The following is an 11,831-nucleotide window of genomic DNA, read 5'->3' as shown; positions in this document are numbered from 1 at the left end:
TGAAGGGAGAGCGGTGGCTGTCCTCACACCCAACTCTTGGTACACCCTCCACCACCTCGTCACACAGCCATAGCTCCCCATCACAATTCCCCCAAAGGGCTGTCCTACCAACTTGTGTGGATGGATGGATGGATTGGATGGGATGGATGGACTGGATGGATTGGATGGGATGGATGGATGGATGGATGGGCATGTGTGTGGTTGGTCAGGTTGGCTCCAGAATCTCAGCCCTGACAGTACCACCAGGGGCCTCTCTGCCTTCCCATCTGGTCCCAACCTTCACCCAGCATTTCTCAAAGGGTAGACTATGAGCTCCTGGGGAATGCATTATAATTTCAAGGTCATACACAGAACGTTAAAGTCATCATTTTGTAAATCTTAATGTATTCACAAAAACAATATATAAACTATCGAAAACATTTTTTAAAAGCCCTTCACAGTGAGAACCAGCTGTGTCCCAGGCAAGTCCTGCGATACAGAGAGCACGTGTTCCTATTTTACAAAAGTCCCAGACAGGAGGGAAGTGGTTAAGGAGGAAGAGATAAACAGGCTTAAGAGCGGTGATGGACAGACACACAGCATTCCTGAAGGGACGCCATGGAAGTAAAATCACAAGTCCATACACGTGTCTTTATTTTAACATTTACCATACTCATTCTGACAGCTTCACCAGGCACGGCCACCCAATAAGTTACACACACACCCATGTGCTGGGAAGGTTATTGCACACCTCTTGAACCGATCAAGTCAGGGCTGTTCTGCCCACTCTGACTCCAGGTTCACCTCCCACAAGGACGCCTTACTCCAACAGGCTGCCGGGCGGCTGAACTTGAACCCTGCCTTGGGATTATAAAACCAGTGAAATCAGCACGGTTCATGTGGCCACTTCACTTCAGAGTGTCACGTTTACTGAAGTGGGACTTTCTGAATGAGGTGGCCGAGGTCCCGCCTGCTCGGTACAAAAACAAACATTTTCTGGAGCGTTCCAATTGCAGGCAGGCAGCAGTAAGAATGTCAGGAGCCTGTGTCCGACCCATTATCCAGCAGCCCTGCCCCAAGGACTGCTCCCCCTGCAGCAGGGTTAAGACTGCTTGCCAGTTGCTTCTTTGGTTTTGGGGCCACTTGATGGCTCTGAGGCATTCGCTGTGATCCAGGGGTGTTCGAGTACTTCTTTCAAGGTCGGCCTCTGGCTGGGGTTATGCTTCAGCAGTCTGGAGATGAGGTCCCGGGCCCCCTCTGGTACAAAGTCAGGGAATGTGAATTCAACCTGGAGTACAGTAAGTGACAGTCACAAAACATGGTTTAGAACAGTACAGATCTTCAGATCGCAGCCTGAAGGTAAGGCCGATAAGGACAGAAAGGATTCCTTCTGGTTATGTCTTACCCGCGATATTCTTTTGTAGGTCTCTTGGTATGTGCTTGCCTCAAAAGGAGGCTTCCCCACTAAAAATTCGTAGCAAAGAACCCCGAGGCTCCAGAGATCCACCTTCTCATCGTGCATCCGGCCTTCAATCATCTCCGGGGGCAGGTAGTCCAGCGTCCCACACAGGGTGGTCCTCCTAGAAACGAGGGGGCTCAGCTTGACATGCTCTTGGTTCTGTGATCACAACAGCTGCTAAAATCACTAACAATCACACTGACACAGGGCGTTTCCTAGGCCAGATCCTGTGCCACGAAGTAGGTACTGTGATGAGTCCCCATTTTTAGATAGAAAACAGACTGAGACATGCGAGACCACACAGCTTGCAGCCAAGCTGCACCCCAAATTTGTCTAAGTCCTGAAACTCCTTAACTGATCCAAAAATAAGAAATTTAAAGTATCACTACTGTATAAAAGCAACCATGCAAAGTTCTCTGTAAGTACTCTATAAGTTCTCTATAAGAATTTATAATTAAGATTATATAACTTATAAGTTCTTATACGAACTTATAATAACACTGAACATGTAATTCAGTGTTACATGTTTGTTTTTACATTCCAGATATGCTACGAAGCTTGAGAGCCAGGTGACAATAATGACAAGAAACTACAAACTGTCCCACTGTGAGAGCACTAGGTCTGAGGTTATAGATAACATGGTGTCCTCTGAGACATCACTGGCACAAAAGAGATACTGACATTTTGGGGGTGGCCTATGAAGTCTTCTTGCCAAAAATATTCTTCAGGTTTGAGATCCAATTTCCAGTTTTCAGCAAATACAGAGGATGAAGGACAAAGTGACATCACAATCAGAAGAATCCATTTTAAATTGTGGGACTGGTCTAAATTTAGACCAACTCTTTGGTCTAAATCTTTGGTCACAATCAAATACAGTGCATGGACCTAGGTTAGATTCTAATTTAAAAGAACAGCTATAAAATCTTGTGGATAGCAGGAAATTTGAACGAGGACTAAATATTAGCTATTTCCAAGGCTATTAATTTTCTTAAGAGTGATAATGGTTGGGATTAGACAGAACGATGTCCTTATTTTTAGAAGTTCTCTGAAATGCTAAGGACAAAGCATCAGAATGTCTGCAACCGGTTTGTGAAGGTTTGCCACAAAGTAGACACAGCCGACATGGCAAAATGTTGACAATATGGCAAAATGTCAGCACTGGGAAGTCAGGTGAGCGAGCGCCAAGTACCAATTCGGCGTTTCTATATGTCTGAGTTTTTATAACAAAGGCTGCAAATGAGCCGGGGGTGGCAGACAAACCAGGAGCAAAGCCCACGCGGGTTCTGTTGCTTGGTAGCAGTTACTCTTTGCCCTTGGAGATTATGCTGGGTCTGTACTGGGGCCGCGTTCACCACGCCTGAGGCCTAGGGAGCACACAGATGTGACCTGGGGTGAAGGAGCCACCCCTGGTGCAATACGTCCAGACATTTCGCTCCTCTTACCACCACTGAGATGACAGAGTCAGGGAGCGTCCAGTGACGGCACACGATGCCCTGAGTTCTTACAGTTAACGTTTGGGAGGCGGGGTGAAGTGACAATCGACATTGACATAAATGTCCTTTTCAGAAAAGGGTGTTATCCTTCCCATCGTGATGGCACCACTGGACAGTTAAGGGACACCTTAGGCCTGTGAAGCCACAAAGTTTACAAGTCTCCATGGTTGCTTACAATTCCTCACCTCACCAGGTGCCAACAGTGCCCACTAGTGACAAGCAAATTTTTAAAAATAGGGGAAAAGCAAAGCAGATTTAGTGCATTGCTAGAAACCATTAGAAGTCGTCTGTAACAAAAACAAAGCTGTCCCTACCCCATGGCACCTATTCGAGGCTATACGATTTTTCTTTTTAAACTGGCTTTATTTCTCAAAGTCATCTGGTTATAATTTTACATGCTACCCCACAGTTAGCAAACTTTTAGATGCACGCTTTTAATTGCCCTACCTCACATGTGGTTTCAAAAGCCTATTTAAACCCAAATTATATTTAAAACAGAATGTTTTAGCTCTTTTTTGTAAAGTTCACAAGACTGAAGTTGTTTCATTAGGCGATCTCGCTTCTTTAGCTTTCAGTGGGGACAAGGACTATTCATTCCACAGACAACCGCAGACCAAAGAGAATCTTTCACTACCACCCTGAAAGTCCCATCCAAACCAATTTGGTTTAAGTTCCCTGTAGAACCACGCTCTGAGCTCTGGAGCTTCGCCCCGGCCGCCATCCGGAACTCCTGCCTCCAGGTCCAAGAAGCATTGGGGTCCCCGCCCCCCACTGCATCAGCCATTAGGGCCGGTACACACCCGGCACTGCACCTCTGTCAGATACTTGTCATACCTGTTTACTTATTTGTCACATTCATTAGCCTCTAAGGACATGAAGCGTCTTTAACCCCAGGCCTAGGACACAATATAGCCCAAGTGATTACAGAATAAAAATGTCCTTGGAGGTGTTAATTTACTTCGGACCTAAAGTACCCCGACATACTGTGTCAGTTACCTGCCCCAATTCAGCACAACACCTACACGGAAGTATTTTACTGTTTAGCTCATGACTAGCCCCCCTGAACTTTTGCTAAACCAGACAAGTTCCACCTCTAAAGTTACATACCTGGAGGATGGGGCATGTACAGACCACCCAAAATCTGCAATCTTAAGCTCTCCGGCGGATCCAAGGAGCAAATTCTCGGGTTTAATGTCTCTGTGAATAACTCTCTTTGAATGGCAGTAAGACAGGGCATTGGCCAATTCTGTGATGTACTATTTAAAAAGAAAGGGTCGAAAGTCTGTGTTTTAGATTTTATATAACAAGTTAATTTTAGACATCTCTTCTGAAAGATTTTAATATGTTTTGTAGATTTTAAAGCAAATGCTAGAACCAACTGATGACAAGAAAAAAAATCAATTGAACCAAATTAGTTTCAGTATTAAGTACGAGGTATTCAATGCTACATTACTTATTTGCTAATCCAGCAGATGGGATATTGAGAGAGAAAAAAACACCCATGGGCTACAACTACATCCCAAATGATACCTATGGCCCAGCAGCAATGAATTAAGTCAATACTGAACAATCAGTACACATTAGGGAGTCAGACACAAACAATTTTTTAAAAAAACACACAATTAAAAAAAAAATCTTTTAAGTACAGTCAATTCCCATTTTTAAAACAAAGATCAATTTACAAAAGGATGTGTTTGAAGCTAAAACTTTACACTAAGATTCTCAGGGGGGAAAAATAATCCTGAATAGTCAATAAACAAACAAGAGGCAGTACACTGGCACGTTAAATAGCATGTTAAATTTGGGGGGGGGATACCATTAGTCAATCAGCTTAGAGGTACACAAGCAAGTCAGTCCTTTTGTTTCCTTCTCAACTAAAGAAAGAACTAGCAAGTCCAGAATTCGCTTTAACATACAGATAAGAATTGTTATATAGTATATACTGAAAGGACATATTTAGCTCTAAAGTTTGAGAAGACTTTGTTTTCCAAAGTAATTGCTAGACAGGACGGAACATTATTTTACACCAAAACAGTTTACTACATAAGTGGGTAGAAGCCAAATATTATCAAACAGGACTTTCACTTTGTCAGCCGAAAGCCAGAGACAAAAATGTAGATCATAATAAAGTGAAAGTGAGGTCAGAAAGCTCTTCTAACACCAAAGTGAATTGATGCTTTAAGATAAGAGCCCACATTAGTATTCCAGAGAGCACGGTTTTCCCTGCTCAGGTCAGGTCAAGCAGCTGTCAGCAAACCAGAGTTCTCCGGCACCACTTCCTGCACATTAGATTGTGGGTACGTGCAAAGGTCCCTAACATTTTTCTACAATTAGTTTTACCTGAATTCATCAGAAAAGGAAAACAGGCATGCGTGTGCGCATGTGTGAGTTTGTATACATATTCATCCTAACTACCACAGAATCTTAGAACCAATCTCTTATTTTCTTTCAAACAGCTACCTACTTACACCAAAATAAACTCCATCTGAATTGAAGACAACTGAGAAGTAGTATAAATGTTAATTGCCAATTAAATAAGAAACTAACTTGGTTAGCTAACATTTAGAAGCAAATAAAATAGACCTACATCTACTTAGCCCAGTATGTCCTCACTGCAGAAACAAGGCCATAGGGCCAATTCCCCAAAAGCACTGTGGTTACAGATGGTAAAAGTAAAACCACCAGAATTTAATTCCATTTAGATTAATGCCAAAAAGAAACAAAACTAGTGTACACAGTACCCAGAGATCACCACCGAGAAACAGAACAATTTGAAGTAACCACCATTCAACAGGCCCATCATCTGCCAATTCCAGAAAAAACAGCCCAAATTAAGAGGCTTTGACTTCTTCAAATAAGTAGTTTCATTCAAATAAAAATACAATCTGTGAAAAAAAAAAGGAACAAGATAAAAACAGACCACCACCCCCCAAAAAAAAACAGAAACCTGATATGTTGGACTTTAAGATTAAAAACTTCTGCCCTGTGAAAGACACACATAAGAGAATGAAAAGACAAGCCACAGACTGGGCGAAAACGCCTGTAAAACACGTGTGATAAAGGACTTGCAGCCAAAATGTACAAGAACGCTTAAAACTCAACAATAAGACGACCAAAAAAAAACAAATTAAAACTGGGCAGAAGATCTGAATAGACACCTCAAAGATAGTAAAGATGGCAAATAAGCCCATGAAATAATGGTCAACATCACATGTCATCAGAGAATGTAAATTAGAGCACTGAGCTGCTATTATATACCCATTAGAATGACTAAAATCCACAAGAGCTGACAACACCAATCGCTGGTGAGAACAAGGAGCAACAGAAACTCTCCTCCATCGGTGGGAATGCAGAGATGGCAGGTCCACTTTGGAAAACAGTTTAACAGTTTCTTACAAAGCTGCACGTAATCTTACCATACAAACCAACAATTGCACCCCCTGGTGTTTACCCAACAGATTTGAAAACGTGTGTCCCACAAAATCCCATGCAAATGTTTTTAGCTTTATTCAGCATTACCCAAAACTGGAAGTAACCAAGATGCCTTTAATTAGGTAAAGACATAAACTGAGGTACAATGAAATAGGATTCAGCAATAAAAAGAAATCAACGCCTGAAGAGATACAGACGAATCTTAGATGCATATACTCGGTGTCTCTCACAGGGATGACTGGTTAACGGTTCTGACACCATTATACACAACACAAGCATTGAAGAAATAAATAAATAAAGGCTTGGAAGATGGAATCCAGGTTTCTCTATGCTGGACTGAGAGGTTACAGAAAAGCAAGGGGAGGCGGGTAGAATGATCCACGCAGTAATGGACTCCCACTTTGCTTACTATAGATACAGGTGGATAAATATAGAAATGTTGATAGATACACGGGTTAGTATACACACCTATTTCCTTGTTCTCTGTCAGCTGAGAGTCTACAAGTAATGACACTCCAGTAGCAATGAGCACATCTAGTGCCCAGATCTTGGTTTCTAATAACATTTCCCAATAAAAGGAACCAAGGCTCCTTGGAGAAATGGCGGATTCTAGGACTGGGGCAGGAAATACACGAGATGAGGCCAAAGCATCATCTTTAGAAAAGAAAGCAAGACAGTGCTTTAGAAAACACAAAAACCACCACTACACACCCACAATGATGGGGGCTTGTCAAAAAAAACCAGGAACCATGTCAAAGAACACCCACGGGACAAAAAAGAACAATCTGAGCAACAAAAGAAAGTAGTATAAGATTGTAACTCAAAGTATAAAATATTGATGAGTCCCTATTAATAAATGACTGAGCAAATAGCTCGGGGAGAGGGACGGACGGATGGCCCAGTTGGTTAGAGCGCGAGCTCTCACCAACAAGGTTGCTGGTTCAATTCCTGCATGGGATGGTGGGCTGCGCCCCCTACAACTAAAGACTGAAATCGGCGACTGGACTTGGAGCTGAGCTGCGCCCTCCACAACTAGATTGAAGGACAACGACTTGGAGCTGATGGGCCCTGGAGAAACACACTGCTCCTCAATATTCCCCAATAAAAATTTTTTTAAAAGTATTTAAAAAAATAGCTTAGGGAGAACAGATGAATCTCTGGTACAGAATTCCAAATTGACGTAGATACACTCCTTAAGTGTATCTAAGGAGTGTATAGTAACTTCCTTTGAAGGAGCACAGTGTGGAAAGGGAGAAAGCAAAACTACAGTGGACCAACGTGACCAACACGACCTCAGCCAGGCGATCAAGGTCAACACCCACAGTGATAAGTCCCGTTCCTAGTATGCACCCTTGATATGTGATGAGAACGCATTTCATCTCTGTGATCTCCCTCTCCAAAGCCCATTGACACTAGTCTAATCATGAAAACAAGCAAAAAGCTGAGGAAATCTGAATAAAGTATGAACTTCAGTTAATAGTTATGCATCAATATTTGGTCATTAGTTATGACAAATGTATTATACCAGACTAATGTAAGACGTTAATAGGACAAATTGTATGTTAATAGGAGAAAATAGATTCATACTATCTTCACAACTACTCTGTAAATCTAAAACTACTCTATAATAATTTTTTCTTTTTTTAAAGTGGGCAACTGTTTATATACATTTCCACAGAAAAACAGCTGTGAAAACAAACCAGCCACAATCTTCCACCTGGTACGTGATTTTATCTGTATATATGGTACAATTAAGCTGTTTTGATTTTTCTACCTCAAATATTCGATCCTACTAAGCTATCTCTGCATAAAACAAAACCCATTCTACTACAATGAAAGGAACACCACCATGTGGGACAGGAACAGAGGAAATGGAGTTAGTGTGGACAATAAATGAAACTTACAGTCGCAGTTCTCTGCTCGTCAAACCTGGACAGTTTCTGAAGTTCTCTATAGACAGCTCCAAGAGGTGCATATTCTAAAATTAGGTAAACTCTGGTGGCATCATGGAAATAACCATACAGCCTGAGAATATTTGGATGCCTGCAACAAAGGGTAAACACTCTGACACCTGATGTGAAAGCAGCTCTAAGAATTTGTACTAAAAACCAAACAAACCAGCATGTAAGCAGCAGTGGTGACAGCTGGTTCTGATCACGTGACCCTCCCCACCCCCCCCCCACTTGAGAATCGGAAACTACAGGCCCACTCGAAGAAAAACACATACATCTGCGTATCAGTTTACATGCATTTCAAGGTATTAATGGACCTCGGGTTTAGTGAAAACTATTATTTCCTTCCTTTAAGCCATCTTTACTCTTAGTGGGAAAAATGCAGCTAAATGTTAATTCCCTGCAAATGAAAAAAAGAGACAGGCATTCCCCTGGTAGCTGGAGACCCAAACGCGTGAGACAGACAACTGAAAAGTGGTGAAAAGAACGGCAGACGTGCTGCCGAGGACGTCGGGCAGTTGAGCAACAGCCCATCGAAGCCACCAGCTCTAGAGATACAGGCATGACACAGACAGATGTTTAAGTATTAGCAACTGATTCAAGTTTGAAAAAACACTGAAAGCCAAAAGAAAACAAGACCCACTGGCCAAAGCTAACCTGCAACCTCTGTTTAGAAATCAGAATAAAAGGAGAGCATCATTCCCCTTAATTCTCCACCCCTCCCCCCCAAAAAATGCTCATGTAAATCACTCCATTAATATACACCTTCAAGTGATTTTCTAAGACCACAGCACTTAGGTCTAGACAAATCTTTGAAAAAGGATAAATTTAATCACTCTTTGCCGGAAGGACTATGAAACAGGTCTTCTAAAAAGAAGTTTATAATCATTTACCACTTAGTAACTTAAGTTCTATATTTAAGTTCTTGAATATTAACCTGCAAACTTACCTAAGGTGGGACTGAATTTCTACTTCTCGTCTCAGCTGATGCTCAACTCCTGCTTTCTCCAGCTGAGCTTTAAATAACACTTTCAGAGCCAGGATAAACTTGCTTTGTTTTTCTCTCGCCAAATAAACATTACCAAACTTTCCTTTACCCAGCGGGCGACCAATTTCAAAATCTTCCAAAGCCCATTGCCTTCTAGGAAAGAATTTGATCATTTTAAAATGTACAGAAAAACACATCTTTTCTAACAAGTCGTAGACATACCCTATAATTTTACATTTACTGTATTCACTATGTACCCTCTGCAAGAACCAAGCCAATAACCACGATTAATGCGTCACCAGACATTAAACCCCCATGCCCCCACCTATTTCCACTGGCTGTGAGTCAGTGACCAGGAACATTCTGGACTTGCAGAGCTGAAGCACCCCCAGGGAGAGTCCCAAGGCTCAGAAGTACAGACCTATTACACCCAAAGGCCATAAAGGATTCGGTAAGAAGGTGGAGAAGGGAGGATGCCTTCAGAACCCTCTGTGGGCCTCTTATAAACCAGCCTCCTCTCCTCCAAACCCAAGATGCTAACACTCCCTGGGTTGGAGACCCACTCTGGGAAAGCAAGCAGGACGGATCCCACAGGCCGGTGGGGCAAGAACTATGGATTTAGATCCTCCGAAAGTCTCGATGAGGCAGCGAAAGCAAAGAAGTCTGGGTTCATTCCTGGCCCCTGCTACTGTGTTCTAAAGTCTAGACAGTTCACAGATTGAAAGCAGGCTTTGAGAAAATATCTGGGGAAGATATTATAGACAACCTTTATTATAAAGAATACAGTAATTCTATTCATACTGTCAAAATACTCTTACTGCCATGTGTGTAGACAACTCTGCAACATGACCCCATTTTTTAACAACCTTGCACTTCTATAGAAGAATAGAAAAAGCATAGAAACATAAACCATATGTGGTTACTTCTGAGGGTAGAGAGGCACTTTTATTTTACACATTTCTATAACAGATTCATGCAAGCTTTTTCTAAAGTTGAAAAGCAGTCATAAAAACTTGAGGCCCTAAGTAAACATTCATCATTAAATTTCCATCTGTTTTTAATAAAGATTAGAAATTTGGAAACATTTATATTTTCAAGACCTTTTTATTTTTTAAAGAGTTCTCAAAATTAAATTTGCAATTAAATGGTTATTCTAATAGATTGATAGCACAGAATTTTGTAAATAAGATAAAACTTACTTTTTTGATTCTTCGTTTTTCTGTTTTGATGCCAATTCTTTTTCAGAATTATTTCCTACAAAGAATAAGTTAAAAAATCTGTTTTTAGAATAACTATACAGAATAAATTAAAAACCTGTGAACAGAAATGAATCAAAGAATGGTCACCAAAATATTAATGGTATGTCCAGAACTGTACATCTGGGTCATTTTTAGTTATCTTTAAAGAAAAGCCAAAAATAACCTACCACAACCTAACCTGACTGCCACCTTATGAAGTCTACAGATTTCTAGAGTAAAGATAAGCAGATATGTATACAGTTTGGCCTTCTGGGAATTTGAAAACTCAAGATTATGCAGCTTCTCCCCCAAATTAAGAGCTTCTAAGGCAGAATTACCAGTCTTCCCCTCCGTGACAAGCTCCCACCTCATCACCTTTTCCCCACTAGGTGGGCCAGCCAACTGTCCACACACTACATACAAATATCAACAATGTGCAACAAAACCTAAGCCAGCCACCTTCCTTCCACAATATTCATTGTCAAGAAGAATATATAGAAATAGAAGCCATCAATTTAGCAAAATGTGAAATAAACCAATTGTACAAACAGGGCGATACAATCACTATTTTATTATCCAGAGAAAATACACATATATATAACATTTCCTCTGGACTCTCTCTGACACATCAAATTCCACAGTAGCACAGCATGGTCTGCTCAGATCTTTGAATGCGGGGCCGAACTGGTTTTTCCTGCCGTGGTTCACTAGCATCTGTTATGCCGCCAGTTCGACCACCATCCCTACACCCAGCAGTTCTAGCCAGTCTGCATCAAAGAGAGCACCTCAACTTCCTTCACCTCTGTATCCTGTTGGCTTTGGGGGAGTGAAAGCTTCTGAGACTCAGCTTCTTCCTTCACGAAACTGAGTTACTAATTCTGACTCCCTTCCTAGAGCCGTTACAAGGACTGAATGAGGCAACGTGGATGAAGAGAGCACTTATCCCAGAGCCTACTGTGTGTGAGCAAGCAACAGGTGGTAAGGAGTAACCATTAATGTGCACCCTGCCCCCCCCCCCCCCCCCCCGGTCCCTGCCTTCTCGGACCTAAACCACAGTGGCCTTCCTTCTGGCCCCCTGGGTCCAGCACTGCTCCTCTCCAATTCATTCCACATGTCCTGAGGAAGCTTTCTCAAAGGCAAGTCAGTCCCTCTTCTACCTAGAAGCCTTCCAGCCAGGGCACGAAGCCCCACTCAACTCGGCCGGCTGCGCCCACAGTGCCGCCGTGACCCCGCCCCACCTGCCTCAGTCCAGCCACTTTCCCGATTTCCCTCCACGCTCCAGGACCTGGA

At 42.1% G+C, this 11,831-nt stretch overlaps 1 protein-coding gene across 3 annotated transcripts in view; it reads right to left on the bottom strand.

Moving 5' to 3' along the window:
• Nucleotides 1-356: 356 nt before the first annotated feature.
• AURKA (aurora kinase A) overlaps nucleotides 357-11,831 on the bottom strand; it is a 17,549-nt gene continuing 6,074 nt past the window's right edge. For all 3 annotated transcript variants that reach the window (XM_081034138.1, XM_081034139.1, XM_081034140.1), the window contains 6 exons: nucleotides 10,503-10,557; nucleotides 9,265-9,456; nucleotides 8,268-8,406; nucleotides 4,039-4,187; nucleotides 1,385-1,559; nucleotides 357-1,267 (listed from right to left, as the gene is read on the bottom strand). In XM_081034138.1, the coding sequence (XP_080890264.1) occupies nucleotides 1,082-1,267; nucleotides 1,385-1,559; nucleotides 4,039-4,187; nucleotides 8,268-8,406; nucleotides 9,265-9,456; nucleotides 10,503-10,557 (896 nt within the window). In that variant the 3' untranslated portion in view covers nucleotides 357-1,081. The remainder of the gene's footprint in view (nucleotides 1,268-1,384; nucleotides 1,560-4,038; nucleotides 4,188-8,267; nucleotides 8,407-9,264; nucleotides 9,457-10,502; nucleotides 10,558-11,831) is intronic.

The sequence above is a fragment of the Rhinolophus hipposideros genome (assembly GCF_964194185.1).
Source record: "Rhinolophus hipposideros genome assembly, chromosome: 22".
Lineage (NCBI taxonomy): Eukaryota > Metazoa > Chordata > Mammalia > Chiroptera > Rhinolophidae > Rhinolophus > Rhinolophus hipposideros.
The sequence above is the reverse complement of the archived record's forward strand: the minus strand, read 5'-3'. Positions and strand labels throughout refer to the sequence as shown.